The sequence below is a fragment of the Bufo bufo genome, chromosome 2, assembly GCF_905171765.1.
Source record: "Bufo bufo chromosome 2, aBufBuf1.1, whole genome shotgun sequence".
Taxonomy (NCBI): domain Eukaryota; kingdom Metazoa; phylum Chordata; class Amphibia; order Anura; family Bufonidae; genus Bufo; species Bufo bufo.
The window spans coordinates 187,783,470-187,806,999 of NC_053390.1; the positions used below are offsets into that span (position 1 = coordinate 187,783,470).

The following is a 23,530-nucleotide window of genomic DNA, read 5'->3' on the forward strand; positions in this document are numbered from 1 at the left end:
CTATACTGATGATCAGGGGCATCGTTAGGTCAAAACATTCGGGGCTGGAGCCCCGGATGTTTTGTCCAGTGCCCCGAATGCAGGGCCGGCGGGGGCCCGCAGCGCCGCCTCCTATCTAATTTATTCACTTCACTGCCTCAGTCATACACAGATCCCCTTCCAGCCCAGCGCTGCCTCCTAGCTAATTTATTCACTTCACTTGCCTCTGTAATCTCACAGGCGTACTGGCAGAGGCATCGTTGAGCAAAGTGCGCATGCACCGTCTTCCAGCGCACCTCGTTAGACGATGCCTCTGCCAGTGCAAGATTACAGAGGCAATGTGAAGTGAATAAATTAGCTAGGAGGCAGCGCTGGAAGGGGATCTGTGGATGACAGAGGCAGTGAAGTGAATAAATTAGCTAGGAGGCAGCGCTGGGCTGGAAGGGGATCTGTGGATGACATTGTTATGGATAATCTGGGGGGTCACTGTAGTTATTAACCCCATTCAGCAGTCCCCCATTCACTGAAGGGGGGGGGGGGGGGGACTGCTGAAATGGGTTAATAACTACTGTTAACCTCCCCCCCCCCCCCCCAGTGGTGATCAGGGCGTGGCTTCACGTGGGCTCATGCCCCAGATCTCTTCAGACGCTAGCAAAGCCCCTGCTCATGATAAGTCATCAATATGTAAATCCTGAAAAACCCTTTAAACGTTCAGTGATGGATCCATTTTATCTGAATCGTAAAAGGTCTAAAGGGATCCAACAGGCATTCTTCCTGATTTAATTTAACCAGTGATGCAGCACACTACACTATCCGGTCCTTCAGCAGAAATAGTAGCATGAGAGGATTCAACCTAAACCCCAGTGAGATCAGAGCCCAAAGCCTGGATACACACCATTCACCTCTTGTAAAAACAGTAGCACACATGTTGAATATTATCAATTATACCACTGCCAGTTATAATAGCTGATAAACCAGCAGAAACATATTCTATTAAAGTGATTTTTCTTCGTTAGGCTACAGCTACACAGTCAGCCAAAACCAGGAATTAATAAAATAAAAAAGTCAAATCGTATCTTAGGCCTCATGCACATGACCGTTGTGTGCATCTGCTCCGTCATTTTTCACAGCTTAGCGGAGGACCCATTCATTTCTATGGAGCTGTGAAAAAAAAATGATAGTCCTCTATTTTTTCTCCGCTTTCGTGATCCCAGTCCCTCAAAAAAATATAACCTGTCCTATTCTTGTCAGTGGAAGGCCTCTTGCACACGACCGTTGTGTTCCGTAAAATTGGGTTCCGTTGTTCCGTTTCCGTGTGTCTTCCTTTATTTTTGGAGGACCACCAGACAAAGGAATGTAAAAATAAAAAATAAAAAAAAAATAAATAAAAAAGTCTAGGTAAGGTTTGCCATGCAAATGATAGGAAAAAAACGGACGTGGACGACAATCTTGTGTGCCTCCGCGTTTTTTAGCGGTCCCATTGACTTGAATGGGTCCGTGAAAATAGGACAGGTTATATTTTTTTGACAGACTGGAACCACAGATGCGGATGGCAAACGGTGCATTAGCCAAGTTATCAACAGACCCATTGAAAATCAAGAAAAACAACGCAACAGACACGGAATAAAACAACGGTCGTGTGCATGAGGCCGAAAAGAGAGGACGGACCCATTCAAGTCAATGGGTCCGTCAAAAAAAAACAGATGCACAACTGGTATGTCATCCGTGTCCGTTTTTTTCTACAAGACCTTGGTGCAATAAAATTACACTTTTCATTAACCTTCCTTTTTTTCCCCCTGTCAGACAAAAAAAAAAAAAAAGGGAAGACACAAGGAAACACAACTGGAGCAAAGTCAGACACGGACCACTGAGGCCTTATTCATACATTTTCTTTTATGATCTACTCCTAATCTTGGCTTACAAAACTGCATGCAGAAACCTGACCATGTGGCTGTATTTGTAGGCCATGATTAGCACCCAAGTGCAATATCACACCTTAATGTATCCTTATGGGGATTGTAAGGGATCACCTTCCTTCAGGGAGGTCACAATTACAGACTTCCTTCACAGACACCAGGATTCAGGTCCAAACTTGTGCTTTATTGTGGCACATCACAAACAAAATAAACTCCTGCCGGTCTGGGCCCTAACTAACACAACTTTGTTTTCCCTGGCTCACCTCTAAATACAGTGTCTCAAGCTCCAAGCCTCAGCAGGTCAGCCCACCAAACACAGTCCACATGGGTAAGGAATTCAACTTCTCTAAGCCACCTGGCTCTGACCACACAAGCCTCCACACTTCCCTCTTAACGATCCCAGGTGGTTACACCTGAAGATCCCTCAGGCTAGGGAAAAAACCTGCCCTGGAATGGGGTAGACTGTGGAGCTCCCACTACCAAACCTACCTTCCCCAGTCCAATAAAATCCAGCCCATGAACTACTAAAGAAAAATAGCTTCAGAAACTATGTTTGCTGAAGCCAGCACCATCCTGGATCTTACTTACCTCACCCAGTTGAGGAACCTGGGTGAGATATACACCCCTTCACATGTGATTTCATGCAACTGAAAAAGTCAAGCTTGAGCTTCTTGTGATAATTAGAGATGAGCAGATCAATTCTAAACTAGTCTAATTCATCTTAAAGTCCCCTTACATGGGACAATTTAGCAGGCAATTGTTGGGAAGGAAGTGTCACCACGCCAAACAGCTGTTCCTGTATCTACCGAATTATAATGACGTAATGCTGTCAATATGATTCTGTAGCAGTAAGGTCATGCAGAGACACACAGCATAGTAAATCAGTATAAGGGCTCATGCACACGAAGTTTGCGCCCCATGCCCGTGCTGCAGACCACAAATAGTGGTCCTCAATGCAAGTGTGGCCACCGTCAAGTGAATGGGTCTGCAATACAGTCCACACCTCAAAAAAATAGAACATGTTCTATATTTTTGCAGTGCAGAGGCACAGACTGAAATCCCACGGAAGCGCTCCATAGTGCTTCCTTGGGCTTCCTTTCTGAGCCTCCACTCCACACCACTCTGTATCTTGCGGATTACGGACCCATTCAAGTGAACGGGTCGGCATCTGTCATATGGAGCGCATATGGCCGGTGCCCCTACATTGTGGACCCGCTGAGGGATGCAATACGGGCACGGGCTGCACAGGTTTGTGTGCATGAGCCCTAATGCTGTACTCTCCTGAGAAACGAGCCGTGTCCATAATGGGAAATCACACTCCCACATAGAGCGTGATTCCTGCACAGGACATGCTCGTCTGAAACAGGCCTAAGGGGGCTAATAGTTATTAAGTAAAGAGTGAAAAAAGTTTTTAAAAAATAAAAAAAACACAAAACTTTTAAAAGTTTATATCAAACTCCTTTCTCAATTTTGCATATAAAAATCTCTACACAAAAAAATTAAACATATTAGGTATCACCGCGTCCGAAAATGTCGGAACTTTTACATTTAAAAAAAATGTTTCCTGCACAGTAAAACATTCAAAAAATCCACATATATATCCACAGCTCCTCCTCTCACAGTATATACACTTAGGCAGCTCCTCCACTCACAGTACAGTATATAAGCATACAGAGCTCCTCCACTCACAGTATATACTCATACGCAGCTCCTTCACTCATAGAATATACTGTATGCATATGCAGCTCCTCCACTGACACCACCAAAAATTTCACTGCTGTTAAAGCCATAAATGGATTCAAAAGAACATAAAGTACATTGAGCCTCTGAGGAGCCGGTGCAGAGGATGGGAGTGGTAGTGGCCCTGATGAGGTGTTGTGTCACGGTATACTCCCTTAGGCCGTTGCTCCCTGGGGATCGATGAAGTGTAAATGTAGTTTGAAGAATCATGCCAGAAGTAAACATGTAAGGCCTCTTTCACACTTGCGTTGTCCGGATCCGGCATGTACTCCACTTGCCGGAATTACACTCCGGATCCGGAAAAACGCAAGTGTACTGAAAGCATTTGAAGACGGAACCGTCTTCAAAATGCGTTCAGTGTTACTATGGCAGCCATGACGCTATTAAAGTCCTGGTTGCCATAGTAGTAGTGGGGAGCGGGGGAGCGGTATACTTACAGTCCGTGCGGCTCCCGGGGCGCTCCAGAATGACGTCAGGGCGCCCCATGCGCATGGATGACGTGTCCAATGCGATCACATGATCCATGCGCTTGGGGCGCCCTGACGTCACTCTGGAGCGCCCCGGGAGCCGCACGGACGGTAAGTATGCTGCTCCCCCGCTCCCCGCTACACTTTACCATGGCTGCCAGGACTTTAGCGTCCCGGCAGCCATGGTAACCACTCTGAAAAAGCTAAATGTCGGCTCCGGCAATGCGCCGAAACGACGTTTAGCTTAAGGCCGGATCCGGATCAATGCCTTTCAATGGGCATTAATTCCGGATCCGGCATTGCGGCAAGTGTTCCGGATTTTTGGCCGGAGCAAAAAGCACAGCATGCTGCAGTATTTTCTCCGGCCCAAAAATGTTCCGTTCCGGAACTGAAGACATCCTGATGCATCCTGAACGGATTTCACTCCATTCAGAATGCATGGGGATAATCCTGATCAGGATTCTTCCGGCATAGAGCCCCGACGACGGAACTCTATGCCGGAAGAAAAGAACGCAGGTGTGAAAGAGCCCTAAGTCTCTCTTAGTTAGTACAAAATATAACTTGCTTACCATCAAGTAGCAGCAAATACAAAGTGCAGATTCTAGCACCAGTTGATGAGATATGGTGGCAGGTTGTATGGCTGTATATTGACACTTGTGGGAATAGGTGTCCACTGTGAGGTTAAGGCCCCTTTCACACGGGCGTTGCGGGAAAAGGTGCGGGTGCGTTGCGGGAACATGCGCGATTTTTCCACGCGAGTGCAAAACATTGTAATGCGTTTTGCACTCGCGTGAGAAAAATCACGCATGTTTGGTACCCAAACCCGAACTTCTTCACAGAAGTTCGGGCTTGGGATCAGTGTTCTGTAGATTGTATTTTTTTCCCTTATAACATGGTTATAAGGGAAAATAATAGCATTCTGAATACAGAATGCATAGTAAAATAGGGCTGGAGGGGGTAAAAAAAAAAATGAAAAATTGAACTCACCTTAATCCACTTGCTCGCGCAGCCTGGCTTCTCTTCTGTCTCCTTCTTTGCTGATTGCAGGAAAAGGACCTGTGGTGACGTCACTCCGGTCATCACATGATCCATCACCATGGTAAAAGATCATGTGACGGACCATGTGATGACCGGAGTGATGTCACCACAGGTTTTAAAAAAAAAATTAGACTGGTGACATCACTCCGGTCATCACATGGTCCGTCACATGATCTTTTACCATGGTGATGGATCATGTGATGACCGGAGTGACGTCACCACAGGTCCTTTTCCTGCAATCAGCAAAGAAGGAGACAGAAGAGAAGCCGGGCTGCGCGAGCAAGTGGATTAAGGTAAGTTTAATTTAAAAAAAAAAAAAATTAACCCCTCCAGCCCTATTTTACTATGCATTCTGTATTCAGAATGCTATTATTTTCCCTTATAACCATGTTAAAAGGGAAAATAATAATGATCGGGTCCCCATCCCGATCGTCTCTTAGCAACCGTGCATGAAAATCGCACTGCATCCGCACTTGCTTGCGGATGCTTGCAATTTTTATGCAACTCCATTCATTTCTATAGGGCCTGCGTTACGTGAAAAACGCACAAAGAGGAGCATGCTGCGATTTTCACGCAACGCACAAGTGATGCGTGAAAATCACTGCTCGTGTGCACAGCCCCATAGAAATGAATGGGTCGGGATTCAGTGCGGGTGCAATGCGTTCACCTCACGTTTCATCCGTGAAGCTGTCCGTGAAGGATCCGTGCTTGGTGCGTGTGTCTGTTTTTACCATCCGTGTGTCATCCATAATTCACTGACGTTGCTCAGCTGAAAATTAATTTCCAAAGAATCTCCTATTAGTCATCAGTGAAAAACAGACACAACACGGACGTGTGTCAGTGATTTTCACGGACCCATAGACTTCAATGGGCGTGCTTGGTCCGCATTACGGATCAAAGTAGTGCATGTCCTGGTGCTTTTCTTACTGACCCATTACTTTTCTCTGTAGCTGGACAGCAACACTCCCTCCTAGCAAGAAGTCAGACCAGCCCACTCCTACCAAGAGAGGAGGAACAGGGTGGTTTTCCCTGTTTCTGCCAACCTTTTCCATCCATACCTCATCTCTTGGAATGAACAGCCATATAACATAAAATACATAACACAAAACTATTTACAATTGCAGATATGCCTAGGTCTGGGGTGCAGCAAAAAGAAGAATCCTTAAACATGAAAAAAAAATATCTGGAGTAGCACCCAATGCACACCATTACTTTTAGTGTTGAGCAAAGCAAGCCTCGGATGCTTCATCCGAAGTCGCTTTGTTCAAAACTTTGGAACAATACTGTACGGTGATTCATCTCAGTATTAGAATGTATGGGCTCCGATGAGCCGAAGTTAGTTATTCACGAAGTTGCACATGACTTGGTTGATTAACTTCTGTAGTTGATTTTTAAAGTGGAAAATCACTTTAAAACTTGAAACCGAACTCGGCTTCGGTTTCGACAAGTACCTCGGTGCTAGTGTATTCTACATACACTGCTAAGCTGAAAAGGGGATTTCCAGAGCATCTCTTACCAATGGTCAGTGAAAATCATTGACAGACTGTGGATATCATAGTTACATAGTCACATAGTTAATACGGTTGAAAAGACATACGTCCATCAAGTTCAACCAAGGGATAGGTGGGGACGCGAATCCCAGAAGGAAGTGAAGACTCAGATTTCTACACGTTTTCATAAGCATTAATGTTTTCGTCTAAACCCTTTTTGAAACTGTCCACTGTTCCTGCTGTGACCATGTCCTGAGGAAGTCTATTCCACAGCTTCACAGTTCTCACAGTAAAGAAGCTTTGACACTTCTGGAGACTGAACTCTTTCTTCTCCAGTTGGATGCAGTGCCCCTTTGTCTTTTGAGCACATTTTACATGGAACAGCTTTTCGCCGTATTTTTTGTATGGCCCATTTATATACTTGTACAGATTAATCATGTCACCCCTTACACGTCTCTTCTCAAGACTAAATAAATTAAATTCTTTTAATCTTTCTTCATAACTAAGACCCTACATGCCCCTCATCATTTTAGTCGCTCTCCCCTGTACTTTTTCCAGCTGCAGTGCATCCTTTCTATGTACTGGTACCCAGAACTGGACTGCATATTCCAGATGAGGCCGCACCAGCGCTTTGTAAAGTTGTAGTATTACATCCCTGCCCCGCGAGTCCATGCCTCGTTTAATGCATGACAATATCCTGGTGGCCTTAGAAGCAGCTGATTGACATTGTATGCTGTATCATGGACTCAGATACTTCAATGGGTTGTTTGGTAAGCATCAAGGATCAAACTAGTGGATGTCTCCATTCGATCCGCGGATCAGATGTGAACCCGTTCACTTCAATGGGGCTGAAAAAGATGCGGACAGCACTCTGCGTGCTGCCTACATTTGCACGTTCGTTCCATGGTCCAGCAAAAAATACCAGGACATGTCCTATTCTTGTCCATATTATGGACAAGGATAGGACTGTTCTATAGAGGGCAGGATGTTCTGTTCCACAAAATGTGGAACACACATGGCTGGTATCCATCTTTTGTGGATCCACAAATTTGCGGACCGAAAAAATGGCAACGGCCGTGTGCATGAGGCCAAAGTCAGTAAAAAGCCAAGGATGTGTAAAAAAAATACATTGAAATGAATGGATATGTGTGCTGTCCATGGAGAACAGGGACAGCACACGTCTGAGATTTTCAGACACATGAGAGAGGCTTTAGGCTGGGTTCAGACCTGAGCGTATTTTATATGCGCGTTTTTGTCGCGCGTTTTTATGCGCGTTTTTTGCAATAGTAAACGCGCGTTTCACGCGTGTTTGTGTGATTGACTGCAGTGTCCTATGGCCACAAACGCGCGTCAAAACGCCCCAAAGAAGCTCAAGAACTTGTTTGAGCGTAGGGCGTTTTTCAGCGCGTTCAAACGCGCTGTAAAACGCTCAAGTGAAAGCCAGGGCCATTGGGAAGCATTGGTTTTCATGTGTTGAGCGTTTTAGGCTGGGTTCAGACCTGAGCGTCTTACAGCGCGTTCAAACGCGCTGTAAAACGCTCAACACATGAAAACCAATGCTTCCCTATGGCCCTGGTTCTCACTTGAGCGTTTTACAGCGCGTTTGAACGCACTGAAAAACGCCCTACGCTCAAACAAGTTCTTGAGCTTCTTTGGGGCGTTTTGACGCGCGTTTGTGGCCATAGGACACTGCAGTCAATCACAGAAACGCGCGTCAAACGCGCGTTTACTATTGCAAAAAACGTGCATAAAAACGCGCGACAAAAACGCGCGTTAAACGCGCATATAAAATGCGCTCAGGTCTGAACCCAGCCTCACAGCGCGTTTGAACGCGCTGTAAAACGCTCAAGTGTGAACCCAGCCTAAGGCTATGTTTACATGGCGGATTTTGGAACAGTCAACAGAAGCTGTGTATTCAGTCTTGGTTTTTCAATTTTAGTATTGCAGACCTGCTCACAGTTTAGCTCCATTGAATGGAGCTATACTATGATTGGACTCCTGCCGTGATTTCCTGTGGTGTCCATGTGGATCCCACACAAAGAATGGACGTGTCCATTCTTCATGCAGTCTGGAAAACCACATGTAAATAATCCCATTGGACTTCCATCATAAAACGGTGCAGATGCCATGCAGTTTTCAGTGCGGAATCCATGCTAAAAACCTGTGGCAAAAATCCGACATTTGAACATAGTAACTAGCCATGTGCCACATTTATAATCCAGCCTGAGGGTCATTTAATAGATGCGCCATACAATTTTTTTAAAAACTCGCACTGTGTTTTTAGGCCGTCCTCGCCACTTGGGAGTGGTGGGGGTGTGATAAGAAAAATCTGCCTCAAAACCTTCTCCTAAAAACTCTGGGGGTCATTTACGAATATTTTTACACTAACCGTTTTTAAATGCCCATGGACAATATTTTGTCACACAGGAGTTTTTGCGCTGTTCTCACTACTCTCCAGTCACTTGGCAGTTACAGGGTGTGGTGGGGTCCGGGACATCGGCCCTACACATATGCGCATTGAAACGGGCGTAAAATAGGAATAAAAACTACGCCAGTCAGGGCCTGGAGTAGTTCTTACTCCAGGTGCGCGGATGGCTGGGGATGCGCCTGCAACAAAGACGCAGTCTGCAAGGGGTCCCTTTAAGATGAGATGAGTGTTTCGTGATGCCAGTTGCAATGAAGCAACAACAGGACACAGTCCCTTTAAGAAATGGTGTTGGTACCCAGGTGTAGGAATTGGCGAGTGATATAGGGTGGCCTATAATGTCCCTTAATGTTTTGTGCACGTGTAACAGTGCTCCTAACTGGATACGCTGGAATCCCAGGCGTTGGCTCTGAAGCAGACAAAGGGGGTAGTTGAATGGTGGGATGAAGAATAAATTGAGTCCAGACCTTGTGATGAAGTTGAAAAGCAGCTTTACTTTGCATAAACGTTTCTCCAAACGGTTTACAGACTTTATCTTGGTCCCAGCAGGCTTTAGCATCAACTCTGGCAGGCAAACAAACTTAACACTGCTACATCGGTTGCTCTATGGCTCTGCTGTACTGACAGGCTGACTGAATAACTTTGCTTTCGCTGTATGCTGCACTTTCCTTCTGTAGTCTGTCTCTTAAGTTATATCAGGGAACTTTCTTCCTGGCTTCTGAAGCTTTAAGCTTCTGCCTCCATGTCCAGCTGAGCTTAGGGTGCTCTGGCTGGCTTGGTTTGGGCTTGGGTACGTCCCGAAGAGACATGGCCTTAGACACCTTCACCTAGCTTGGGGTAAGCTAGGACTGACCTCTAACTAACTAGTCTCCACCTTTCCTTAGACAGAGGGTTAGAATGGAATGGAAGGTTCCATTCTATCTACATACAGCTCTGCCATGTTTGCTGCCAACTGCTGGTGAACCAGGCATATTACATGAACGGTTACATAACAAAATTGGAATGCACATTGTGGAGGACCTGGAATAAATACACAAGATGACATGAGGTTAGACCGATAAAGACAGTAGCAAGGTGCAGAAGTGGTAACACCACTCTGGGGTGTTACACGCCTGAGCCTCATCATAAATTAGCCGTTTTCTCCTCCGGCAAAGGGGGAAACAAACGCTGGCATAAAAAGTAGGGTAACCATTTGCTTCACCCTCAAAAGCCTGACACTGTAGCCAAACCACACCCCAAAGTCCACACATCACGCCCCAAGTCCAAAAGTCAAGCCCGCAAGCCACGCCCCCAGTTGCCAGGGAAGGGGGAAAAAATAGACCTGGAAGATGGTGAGGTGAGCTGCACTGGAGCTGGCAGTGCTTCTCTCCCCCTCAGTCAGCCAAAGAGAGCCATGTCCGCCAGCTCTAAAACTGACAGGGGGTCAGAGAAGCCTCAGCCAGTTAATATGTTGCTGCGGCTCACACTCAGATAGCACAATGCTGCTGTCTAAGCGTGAGCTGCTGAAAGGGAGGACATCCCTGTGCCAGACGGAGGACAGGGAGACAGAAAACTGGACTGTCCTAAAACCAGACGTCTGGCCACCCTAATAAAAAGCCCCCTATGTGTGAACTTCCCTACAACTATAGGTAAGCTTACTGACAGAATTTTGTGCCAGAATTGTGGGGTAATTTTGGTGCACTCACTTTAGTAAATTGGGCCTCATTTATCAAAACTGTCTAACAGGAGAACTGTCTTAGTTGCCCATAGCAACCAATCAGAGCTCACCTTTCATTTCTTAAAGTGTTCTGAAAAAAATGAAAGCTTACCTCTCATTGGTTGCTATGGGCAACTAAGACAGTTTTCCTGTTAGATAGTTTTGATAAATGGACGCCCAGTGGGGTACGTTTACTAATGGAATCGAGTCACTTTTAGACGTAAAAAGTGTCCCAAGTTCTCTTTTCTGTCCTGCCGTACGACACAAACGACCGATTTTGTGCCTTGTACGCCGTTCCGCAAAAGGATATAGCATGTCCTATACTTGTCTGCAGAATGCGGACTACAAACCCTTTGAAGTCAATGGTTCCACAAAAAAATGCGGACGGTACACGGACGGTATCCATATTTCGCGGATCTGCCGTTTGCCAACACAAATACATACAGTCGCGTGTATAAGGCCTAAGGGTATGGCTACATAACGATATTTGTCGCACGACAATCAGTCGTGCAACAAAAGGAGTACAACTACACTGCGACATGACCTTTATGTCGCAGTAATGTCGCGCAATATTTTTTGTAATGACTATGTCTATGGTGTCGCAATGCGACATGCTGCCGTTGCAACGCAGTTTTACAAAAAATACAATGGAATTTCTGTTGTTTTGCAGTATGTCACAGTGCGACACCATTGACTGTCATTATCAAAAGTGTTGCGTGACAGGACTACGACAAATGTTGGCGTGCAGCCCTAGCCTCAATCATGATGATTCTGCATAAATAACTGGCTGGGAAACCATTCTTGTGTGACAGGTAAAACTAGTGCTTTTCCGTCTTCTTAAACATTTAAGCCCTTTGCAGACGAGCGTGTGTCATGCTGCGAGTCAGCAGCGCAGCTCCCGGCCAGACCACCCAGCACTGACGGGGTCACATAGCATTATACTGATTTAGGGCTCATGCCCACGAACGTAAGGGCTCCGTGCCCGTGCTGCCGGTCCACAATGCACGGGCACTGACCATGGGGCAGCCGCATGCGGATCGCAGACCCATTCACTTGAATGGGGTCCGCGATCTGCATCCGACGGTCTGCATCGCAAAAAGAGTAGTGCATGCACTACTTTTTTGCGAAGCGGAGGCACAGCAAGAAACACCATGGAAGCACTCTGTAGTGCATCCGTTGGGTTCCGATCCGTTCTTCCGCACAGCATCTCCGGATTTGCGGACCCTTTTAAGTGATTTGATCCGTATCCGTGATGCGGAATGCACATGGCTGATGACCCTTGTATTGCGGAACCGCCGTATGCAGTCCGCAGCACGGAGCCCTTACGTTCGTGGCCATGAGCCCTTATGATGCTATGTAACCTTTAGGCCCCTTTCACACGGGCGAGTTTTCCGCGCGGGTGCAATGCGTGAGTTAAACGCATTGCACCCGCACTGAATCCGGACCCATTCATTTCTATGGGGCTGTTCACATGAGCGGTGATTTTCACGCATCACTTGTGCGTTGCGTGAAAATCGCAGCAAGCTCTATTTTGTGCGTTTTTCACGCAACGCAGGCCCCAAAGAAGTGAATGGGGCCGCGTGAAAATCGCAAGCATCCGCAAGGAAGTGCGGATGCGGTGTGATTTTCACGCACAGTTGCTAGGTGACGATCGGGATGGGGACCCGATCATTATTATTTTCCCTTATAACATGGTTATAAGGGAAAATAATAGCATTCTGAATACAGAATGCAAAGTAAAATAGGGCTGGAGGGGTTAAAAAAAATAAAAAAAAATAATTTAACTCACCTTAATCCACTTGTTCGCGCAGCCGGCATTTCTTCTGTCTTCATCTGTGAGGAAAAGGACCTTTGATGACGTCACTACGCCACAGATGAAGACAGAAGAGAAGTCGGCTGGGCGAACAAGTGGATTAAGGAGAGTTAAAATGATTATTATTTTTTTTTTAACCCCTCCATCCCTATTTTACTATGCATTCTGTATTAAGAATGCTATTAAATTCCCTTATAACCATGTTATAAGGGAAAATAATAACATCTACACAACACCGAACCCAAACCTGAACTTCTGTGAAGAAGTTCGGGTCTGGGTACCACATTCAGTTTTTTATCACACGCGTGCAAAACGCATTGCACCCGCACGATAAAAACTGAACAACGGAGCGCAATCGCAGTCAAAACTGACTGCAATTGCGTACTTACTCGCGCGTGTTTGCCGCAACGCATCCGGACCTTATCCGGACACTAAGGCCCCTTGCAGACGAGCGTGTCTGGATTATGTCCAGATGCGTTGTGGATGCGTTCAGTGAAAACTGAGCGATTTCGCAAACAAAGCCATTCAGTTTTGTTTGAAATCGCGTTCAGTTGTTGAGTTTTTATCGCGTGGGTGCAATGCGATTTACTGCGTTTTTCACGCGCATAATAAAAAACGGAATGTTTACAAACAACATCTCTTAGCAACCATCCGTAAAAAAAAACGCATCGCATCTGCACTTGCTTGCGGATGCGATTCGATTTTTACGCAGCCCATTCACTTCTATGAGGCCAGCATTGCGTGAAAATTGCAGAATATAGAACATGTTGCGATTTTCACACAACCCAAAAGTGATGCGTGAAAACCACCGCTCATGTACACAGAAGACCCATTTAAATGAATGGGTCCGTATTCCGTGAGGGCGCAATGCGTTCGCATCACGCATTGCACCCATGCGATATTCTCGCTCGTGTGAAAGGGGCCTTAGGCCTCTTTCACACAAGCGTGACGGATTAGGTCCGGATGCGTTAAGGGTGCGTTCAGTGAAATTCGCACCATTTTGCAAGCAAGTTCAGTCAGTTTTGTCTGCGATTGCATTCAGTTGTTCCGTTTTTTCCGCTCGGGTGTAATGCGTTTTGATGCGTTTTTCACGCACGTGATAAAAAACGGAAGGTTTACAAACAACATCTCCTAGTAGCCATCAGTGAAAAACGCATCACTGAAGCCCCATTCACTTCTATGGGGCCAGGGCTGTGTTAAAAAAGCAGAATATAGAATATGCTGCGTTTTTCACGCAACGCAGAACTGATGCGTGAAAAAAAACGCTCATGTACACAGACCCATTGAAATGAATGGGTCAGGATTCAATGCGTTTTTCACTGAAGCCCCATTTACTTCTGTGGAGCCAGGGCTGCGTGAAAGGACCTTCTATCTTCATTCAGCAGGATCTACGCTGACGTCACCGCGCTCACTACGTGGCGAGTGCGATGATGTCAGCGTAGGTCCTTTTGCAGGTCCTGCAAGAAGAAGAAAGAAGACGATAACGGCTGCGCGATCAAGTGGATGAGGTGAGTAATTTTTTTTATTTTTTTTTAACCCTTAATGGACATTTTACTTAGCATTCTGTATTGAAGAATGCTATTATTTTCCATTATAACCATGTTATAAAGGAAAATAATAAAATCTACAGAACACCGAACCCAAACCCCGAACTTCAGTGAAGAAGTCCGGGTTCGGGTCTGGGTACCGCATACATTTTTTTTATCACGCGCGTACAAAACGCATTAAAACGCTTTGCACTCGCGCAGAAAAACACAACGCAATCGCTGTGTGACCCCATTAGGTCACACAGCCCCTGCAAGGGGCTTCAGAGGGCTCTATTGTTATATAATGCAGACATCCTCCTGAATATTTACTGGTGACTGGTATAAACTTGCCCTCACACCCACCCCACTTGGGTAGTAGCAGCCATTGGCCCCTGTTTATCCACTTTGCATCTTCAAACATGTCTTTTTTTTTTTCTTTTCAATTGATTTTTTATTTTTTTTGTAAATTGAAATCAGCTGCTTTGCATTGGAGAAAGCTAATGCTTGCAGCTGGCTGGCGGACAATTGACTTCTCCTAACTTGCAGTGAGACAGGTTGGACTGGTTCCTGTGCTGCTATTATTACTACTACGCCAGCACCAGGTCTGTGGCAGAAGATTGTATATGTGCAGCGGGTGTCAGGGCTAGAGGTGGGGAAGAATTTGTGCAGAAAGTCAACCCCTGTGGGAGTGGAAGAGCTGCTGCTGAGACCCCTACCTGCTGGGGAAATGGTGATCATGACAGAGCCTGTGTGTGACCCCGAAGAGCTGAAGAAAGACCCTAAGGCTTTGTCTGTGCCGTAAGTACAGAACATAGGGTGGTATGTGGCTGGAACTGGCACTGTGTGCATTCTGTACTCCTGTCACCACCATGTTCAGAACTTGGCATCTTACATTTTTGTTTTTACATTGTTCAGCCTTTATTAGTTACCCGCTTCTGGGAAAACTAGGGAGTGACTTCATTAAAAGCACCACCAAGTATCCTGAATGTCAAAGCTAGTGTTAGAAATACGTCCATCTGCTGTTTCTCTGTATTGCGCCTCGTCGTCTCCGGAAATGCATTATACCACCCTGAGTTGTTGCCTCACCATACCATTTTGTATTGGTGCTTCCCAGTTTTTTTAGGAAGATGTCTTGACTAGTGATGAGCGAACTTGTGTTTTTCAAGTTCGGCGTACAAGCTGCGGGTTTTCTAAGAATTCTGTTTAGGATTTCGTTACCACGGACCATAATGGCGGAATCCATAACTGAATTCTTAGGAAACCCGAACCTTGTACGCCGAAGTTGAAAACACAAGTTTGCTTATCCCTTTCCGTGATCCCTCCATACTATGAACCTAATGGTATTTTGCTTTTAAAATGTATTAGGGTTAAAACCAGGTGCCGGACATGGTGGATGGATCAAACCTGGGCCCCTGGATTATTGCAGCAACACTGTCCCTAGCGCACGAGCGCTTGCCATGTCTCTCCCTATGCTCGGCTCACAGGACCATGGCGGAGACCACGTGGGGTGAGGGTTTTATAGGACTGTCACATCACAGGGGTTGGCTGTCTGCGGATTGGCTGGCTGCACGGCATTGTGTGATCTTGCATTCCGGGGCTTCTTACTTTCACTTTGTAAAACGTGCAGCTGTCATTTTAGAGAAAACCTGGTTCGTTACCACGAAGCGCAAGGAAATTCGGCTTTGTTGCGAATTGAAGTTTTCCTAAATTTCAGACCAAATTCTGCTTTGTATGCTTTGCCCAACACTAATTATGGTAAAGTCCTCATTAGGGATTGAGGTCAGGGTTTTCGGATTCTTAGCGTCTATTGAGATATGTGATGAGATCATGTATTTAACCTGCAAACAGTGATGTGTCACTGCATAGGTATACAGGGTGCTCCACATACTCGACCTGTAAGCTTTCACAATGGCGCAAGATCCGTTCTGTGTACACTTCTCTAGTCAAGTCAAAATGATCTAATATGTCATGGGCATTGTATCGCACAGTCTATAATATTCCCATAAGGCCTTCTCGGTGCTGCAGAGACCTGACATTATAAGCGTACTGACCTTCAGAGCAATGGGCATTAACGTGAAAAGTTTTTAAGATTTCCAGTAAGGTTATGTTCACACAGGTGGGATTGCTGCAGAAAATCCACAACATGATTTGTAATGGTAGTGGCAAAAGAGCTAAATCAACTAAGGCCTCTCTCACATAGGCGTCGCGTGTGAGGGCCGGATAGGATGCGGGTGCGTCGCGGGAAAACCGTGCTTTTTTGCTGCCAGGGAGTGGGATGAGTTTTGTATGCGATTGCGTTCTTCAGTTTTTTTTCCTGCGCGAGCGCAATTCATTTTGCACGTGCGTGAGAAAAAACTGAATGTGGCACACAGACCCAAACCCGGACTTCTTCACTGAAGTTCGGTTTTGGGTTAGGTATTCTGTAGATTTTAATATTTTCCCTGAAAAACGCAACATATAGAGCATGCTGTGATTTTGACGCAACGCACAAGTGATGCGTGAAAATCACCGCTCATGTGCACAGCCCCATTGAAGTGAATGGGCCCGGATTCAGTGCGGGTGCAATGCGTTCACCTCACGCATCGCACCCGTGCGGAATACTCGCCCGTGTGAAAGGGGCCTAAGGGTATGTTCACATGGTGCATTTTGACACGTCAAAACCTGCAGAGTATTCCATGGCAGAAACAGACACCGTTTTTGTCTTGATTATTCAATTTTGGTGCCTTGGACCTGATCACGCTTTAGCCCCACTGAATGAGGCTGAACCACAAGGTGCAGAATTCGTGCCATTTTGTCCTGGCACAGTCTGGAAAAAAACTTGTCTGCATGAACTGTGGCGCGTTTTTGGCATGGAACTCGCACTGAAACCCTTGGCAAAAACCTGTGTTAATTGTAGCCAAAGGGCTAATGCCCACAAACATGAGGGCTCTGTGTTTTATCTTCCGCGGTGCGGAGGCACGGATCTATAATTTCATGGAAGGGTTTCGTAGTGCTTCCGATCTGTGCCTTCACTCCGGTGATGTCCTGTCTTTGGTCGTATGTGGTGGATCACAGACTCCTTTAAGTCAATGGGTCTCCGCAGCACGGTGTATTACAGAATGCAGGTTTTTCTGTCTTTTAATAGAAGGATACAGCTGCACGTGGTGTATATACTACAGGTCTTCCACAGTGGAATTGCTTGTAGTAAATCCACAATGAATACAGCAGCAAAGTAGGAGAGATTTACAAAATTGTCATTCACAGACTGGGGGAAAATTTTCAGTGAGGACATTACCTGATGTGCGGTGCGGATTAGAAACCCGCAGCATTCACCCTTTGCAGTGCAGAGGGTGAGATCTGTGCTAAATGCCCATGTAAGGGCGCCTTCACACACAGATTGTGGCAGAAAATTCCTCAACTGAAAATCTGTTCCGTTCACCTTAATGGAACTTGCAGAAATCAATGTGCTTTCTGCCCCATTCAAACGAATGGAACAGATTTTCAGTTGGGGAATTTTCAGCCACATAATATGCCGTGTGTGTGAAGGCGCCCTAAGGACGTTTTTGCAGTCTGAAAATTGCAAATCTGCAAAACACTGATACCGGCCATGTGTTATGCATTTTGCAGAACGGAACTGTCATATTCTTGTCTGTAAAAATAGAACCTGTTCTAATTTTTTTGTGGGGACCGGACATACGGATGCAGACGGTACACTAAGTGCTGTCCACATCTTTTGCGGCCCCCTTTAACCACCTCAGCCCCCAGTGCTTAAACACCCTGAAAGACCAGGCCACTTTTTACACTTCTGACCTACACTACTTTCACCGTTTATTGCTCGGTCATGCAACTTACCACCCAAATGAATTTTACCTCCTTTTCTTCTCACTAATAGAGCTTTCATTTGGTGGTATTTCATTGCTGCTGACATTTTTACTTTTTTTGTTATTAATCGAAATTTAACGATTTTTTTGCAAAAAAATGACATTTTTCACTTTCAGTTGTAAAATTTTGCAAAAAAAACGACATCCATATATAAATTTAGCTCTAAATTTATTGTTCTACATGTCTTTGATAAAAAAAAAATGTTTGGGTAAAAAAAAAATGCTTTGGGTAAAAGTTATAGCGTTTACAAACTATGGTACAAAAATGTGAATTTCCGCTTTTTGAAGCAGCTCTGACTTTCTGAGCACCTGTCATGTTTCCTGAGGTTCTACAATGCCCAGACAGTACAAACACCCCACAAATGACCCCATTTCGGAAAGTACACACCCTAAGGTATTCGCTGATGGGCATAGTGAGTTCATAGAACTTTTTATTTTTTGTCACAAGTTAGCGGAAAATGATGATTTTTTTTTTTGATTTTTTTTTCTTACAAAGTCTCATATTCCACTAACTTGTGACAAAAAATAAAAACTTCCATGAACTCACTATGCCCATCACGAAATACCTTGGGGTCTCTTCTTTCCAAAATGGGGTCACTTGTGGGGTAGTTATACTGCCCTGGCATTCTAGGGGCCCAAATGTGTGGTAAGGAGTTTGAAATCAAATTCTGTAAAAAATGACGAGTGAAATCCGAAAGGTGCTCTTTGGAATGTGGGCCCCTTTGCCCACCTAGGCTGCAAAAAAGTGTCACACATCTGGTATCTCCGTATTCAGTAGAAGTTGGGGAATGTGTTTTGGGGTGTCATTTTACATATACCCATGCTGGGTGAGATAAATATCTTGGTCAAATGCCAACTTTGTATAAAAAAATGGGAAAAGTTGTCTTTTGCCAAGATATTTCTCTCATCCAGCATGGGTATATGTAAAAAGACACCCCAAAACACATTCCCCAACTTCTCCCGAGTACGGAGATACCAGATGTGTGACACTTTTTTGCAGCCTAGGTGGGCAAAGGGGCCCATATTCCAAAGAGCACCTTTCGGATTTCACTCGTCATTTTTTACAGAATTTGATTTCAAACTCCTTACCACACCTTTGGGCCCCTAGAATGCCAGGGCAGTATAACTACCCCACAAGTGACCCCATTTTGGAAAGAAGAGACCCCAAGGTATTCGCTGATGGGCATAGTGAGTTCATGGAAGTTTTTATTTTTTGTCACAAGTTAGTGGAATATGAGACTTTGTATGAAAAAAAAAAAAAAAAAAAAATCATCATTTTCCACTAACTTGTGACAAAAAATAAAAAATTCTAGGAACTCGCCATGCCCCTCACGGAATACCTTGGGGTGTCTTCTTTCCAAAATGGGGTCACTTGTGGGGTAGTTATACTGCCCTGGCATTTTCCAGGGGCCCTAATGTGTGGTAAGTAGGTAAATGACCAGTGAAATCCGAAAGGTGCTCTTTGGAATATGGGCCCCTTTGCCCACCTAGGCTGCAAAAAAGTGTCACACATCTGGTATCTCCGTACTCGGGAGAAGTTGGGGAATGTGTTTTGGGGTGTCTTTTTACATATACCCATGCTGGGTGAGAGAAATATCTTGGCAAAAGACAACTTTTCCCATTTTTTTATACAAAGTTGGCATTTGACCAAGATATTTATCTCACCCAGCATGGGTATATGTAAAATGACACCCCAAAACACATTCCCCACCTTCTCCTGAGTACGGAGATACCAGATGTGTGACACTTTTTTGCAGCCTAGATGCGCAAATGGGCCCAAATTCCATTTAGGAGGGCATTTTTAGACATTTGGATACCAGACTTCTTCTCACGCTTTGGGGCCCCTAGAATGCCAGGGCAGTATAAATACCCCACATGTGACCCCATTTTGGAAAGAAGACACCCCAAGGTATTCAATGAGGGGCATGGCGAGTTCATAGAAATTTTTTTTTTTTGGCACAAGTTAGCGGAAATTGATATTTTTTATTTTTTTCTCACAAAGTCTCCCGTTCCGCTAACTTGGGACAAAAATTTCAATCTTTCATGGACTCAATATGCCCCTCACGGAATACCTGGGGGTGTCTTCTTTCCGAAATGGGGTCACATGTGGGGTATTTATACTGCCCTGGCATTCTAGGGGCCCTAAAGCGTGAGAAGAAGTCTGGAATATAAATGTCTAAAAAATTTTACGCATTTGGATTCCGTGAGGGGTATGGTGAGTTCATGTGAGATTTAATTTTTTGTCACAAGTTAGTGGAATATGAGACTTTGTAAGAAAAAAAAATAATAATTCCGCTAACTTGGGCCAAAAAAATGTCTGAATGGAGCCTTACAGGGGGGTGATCAATGACAGGGGGGTTGATCAATGACAGGGGGGGTGATCAATGACAGGGGGGGTGATCAATGACAGGGGGGGTGATCAATGACAGGGGGGGTGATCAATGACAGGGGGGGTGATCAATGACAGGGGGGTGATCAATGACAGGGGGGGTGATCAATGACAGGGGGGGTGATCAATGACAGGGGGGGTGATCAATGACAGGGGGGGTGATCAATGACAGGGGGGGTGATCAATGACAGGGGGGTAATCAATGACAGGGGGGTGATCAGGGAGTCTATATGGGGTGATCACCACAGTCATTGATCATGCCCCTGTAAGGCTTCATTCAGACGTCCGGATGCGTTTTGCGGATCCGATCCATCTATCAGTGGATCCGTAAAAATCATGCGGACGTCTGAATGGAGCTTTACAGGGGGGTAATCAATGACAGGGGGGTGATCAATGACAGGGGGGTGATCAGGGAGTCTATATGGGGTGATAACCACAGTCATTGATCATGCCCCTGTAAGGCTTCATTCAGACGTCCGGATGCGTTTTGCGGATCCGATCCATCTATCAGTGGATCCGTAAAAATCATGCGGACATCTGAATGGAGCTTTACAGGGGGGTGATCAGGGAGTCTATATGGGGTGATCACCACAGTCATTGATCATGCCCCTGTAAGGCTTCATTCAGACGTCCGGATGCGTTTTGCGGATCCGATCCATCTATCAGTGGATCCGTAAAAATCATGCGGACGTCTGAATGGAGCTTTACAGGGGGGTGATCAATGACAGGGGGGTGATCAATGACAGGGGGGTGATCAGGGAGTCTATATGGGGTGATAACCACAGTCATTGATCATGACCCTGTAAGGCTTCATTCAGACGTCCGGATGCGTTTTGCGGATCCGATCCATCTATCAGTGGATCCGTAAAAATCATGCGGACATCTGAATGGAGCTTTACAGGGGGTTGATCAATGACAGGGGGGTATTCAATGACAGGGGGGTGATCAGGGAGTCTATATGGGGTGATCAGGGGTGATTAGGGGTGATCAGGGGCTAATAAGGGGTTAATAAGTGACGGGGGGGGGTGTAGTGTAGTGTAGTGGTGCTTGGTGGGACTTTACTGAGCTACCTGTGTCCTCTGGTGGTCGATCCAAACAAATGGGACCACCAGAGGACCAGGTAGCAGGTATATTAGACGCTGTTATCAAAACAGCGTCTAATATACCTGTTAGGGGTTAAAAAAAACACATCTCCAGCCTGCCAGCGAACGATCGCCGCTGGCAGGCTGGAGATCAACTCTCTTACCTTCCGTTCCTGTGAGCGCGCGCGCCTGTGTGCGCGCGTTCACAGGAAATCTCGCGTCTCGCGAGATGACGCGTATATGCGTCCACTCGGAATGAATCAACCACCTCCAGGACGCGTCTGTGCGTACAGCGGTCCGGAGGTGGTTAAGGAATGGATCCGCATCTGACCCGCAAAAAACAAACAAAACCTATTGGATGCAGAGCAGTAAGGCTGCATGCACACGACGTTGTTTTGGTCCGCTTCCGAGCCGCAGTTATTTTGCGGCTTGGATGCGGACCCACTCGCTTCAATTGGGGTGCAAAAGATGCGGACAGCACTCCGTTGCTTCGTTCCGTGGGCCGCAAAAAAAATATAACCTGTCCTATTCTTGTGCATTTTGCTGACAAGAATAGGTAGTTATATTAATGGCTATCCGTGCCGTTCCACAAATTGCGGAACGCACACGGACGCGATCTGTGTTTTTTTTCGGATCTGCATTTTGGCCTCAGATCCGTGGCAGTACTCACAGTAGCGATCACATGACTGTTACCATGTGTATTTTGCAGGCGTATTACAGCAGCAAAGTAGACGAGATTTAATAAAATCTTATCCATGTGCTACTGAAAAAAACCTTGCAGAATCTGGGTGAAAGTTAATGGGGTTTTCTGGGATTTTCATATTGATGTCTTATATTATAGGTCATTAATCTGCGATCAGTCGGTGTCTGACTCCTTGGACCCCCCCTTTCCCCGATCGTGTTTGAGGAAGCCACAGCCTCCTTGCAGCTTAACAAGTACAGCGCTGTCCATTTGATAGCTGCTCTGCTTGGTATTGCAGCTTTGCCATGGGACTGGGCTGCCCTTAGCCATGTGACCGATGAACATGACCTCACAGGCCTAGGAAAAGGTCTAAGCAGTCATGGAGTGCTGCGGCCTCTTCATACAGCTGATCGGCAGGGGTTCCGGGAGTCGGGGGACACATACTTTTATCTACAAACTTTGCGCAGCTTGTTGTGCCAGCTTTTGATGTGGTTTGTTTTTTGTTTTGTTTTTTAGCCAAATTTGCAAGTGGGTTAGGAGCCCACTTCTGTATTTGGCTCAAGAACTGCCACATAAAGCTGTGTATGACATATGCTCTGTGCGACCACCGCCTCTTCCTCCGAACTACACAGGTCACTCACATGACCTTGATTCCATGTGGGGTCGAGGACCTCATCGTCCTCCACATCATCTTCCACCCAGTCTTCACCCCTGCCCTCCTTGTCGGTCTGCATCCTCATCATCCGAGACGTGCTGCGATGGTCCTCCCATGTACTCATCTTGAAACATAAGTGGTTGGAGCTATATAGAAATACAGTAGTGTCTTTGTAAGAGGTTGTTTTAAATCCATGATATACATAAAGGCTAAATTTCCTGTTGGAGAAATGATCTCTGATGTATATGGCAAATATTACTGCATTGTGTGTGCTGGTGTATGACACAAATAGAAGGGGTATGTTTTGTACGTGCACAAGAATTGCAATATTTAGATACAAGTACCGTATGTTAAAGTGACTCCCCAGTTAATGTGGTGTTTTTTGTTTTGTTTTTTCGAACCATAGGAATGAATCTGGTGACTTATTTTTAGCTGCAGATCTGCTGGTTCCCAGGCTCCTCATCTGTCACCAGTGTCCTACTGCTGCTTTAGCATTGGACAGACTAGTCAAGTGAACAGGGCTGGATGTAGAAGTCTTGGACTGCTGATGGACAGTGTGCACCAGATAGTTCGAGAAGCAGTGCGGCCATCTTGGATGACAGAAGAGGAGCCCGAGAATTGGCTAATCTGCAATAAAAAAAAAAAAATGAAAAAGAGGACACCATGGAAATGTTCTGTTCAATCCCCAGTTATTGTTTTTATTTTATTTTTAACCAGAGGGTCACTTTAATGTTTGATGCTTTGATAAATGGCTAATTGGGTGCAACACCCC

General features: G+C 45.6%; 1 protein-coding gene across 3 annotated transcripts in view; it reads left to right on the forward strand.

Annotated features, from left to right (window-relative positions):
- GRAMD2B (GRAM domain containing 2B) overlaps positions 1-23,530 on the forward strand; it is a 214,966-nt gene that overhangs the window by 126,172 nt on the left and 65,264 nt on the right. The window contains exon 1 of one of the 3 annotated variants that reach the window (XM_040415969.1): positions 14,727-14,888. The exons of the other annotated variants lie outside the window; for them this stretch is intronic. Coding sequence (XP_040271903.1) covers positions 14,818-14,888 — 71 coding nt within the window. The 5' untranslated portion in view covers positions 14,727-14,817. Of the gene's footprint in view, positions 1-14,726; positions 14,889-23,530 lie in introns of those variants that run through there. 3 annotated transcript variants of the gene reach the window in all.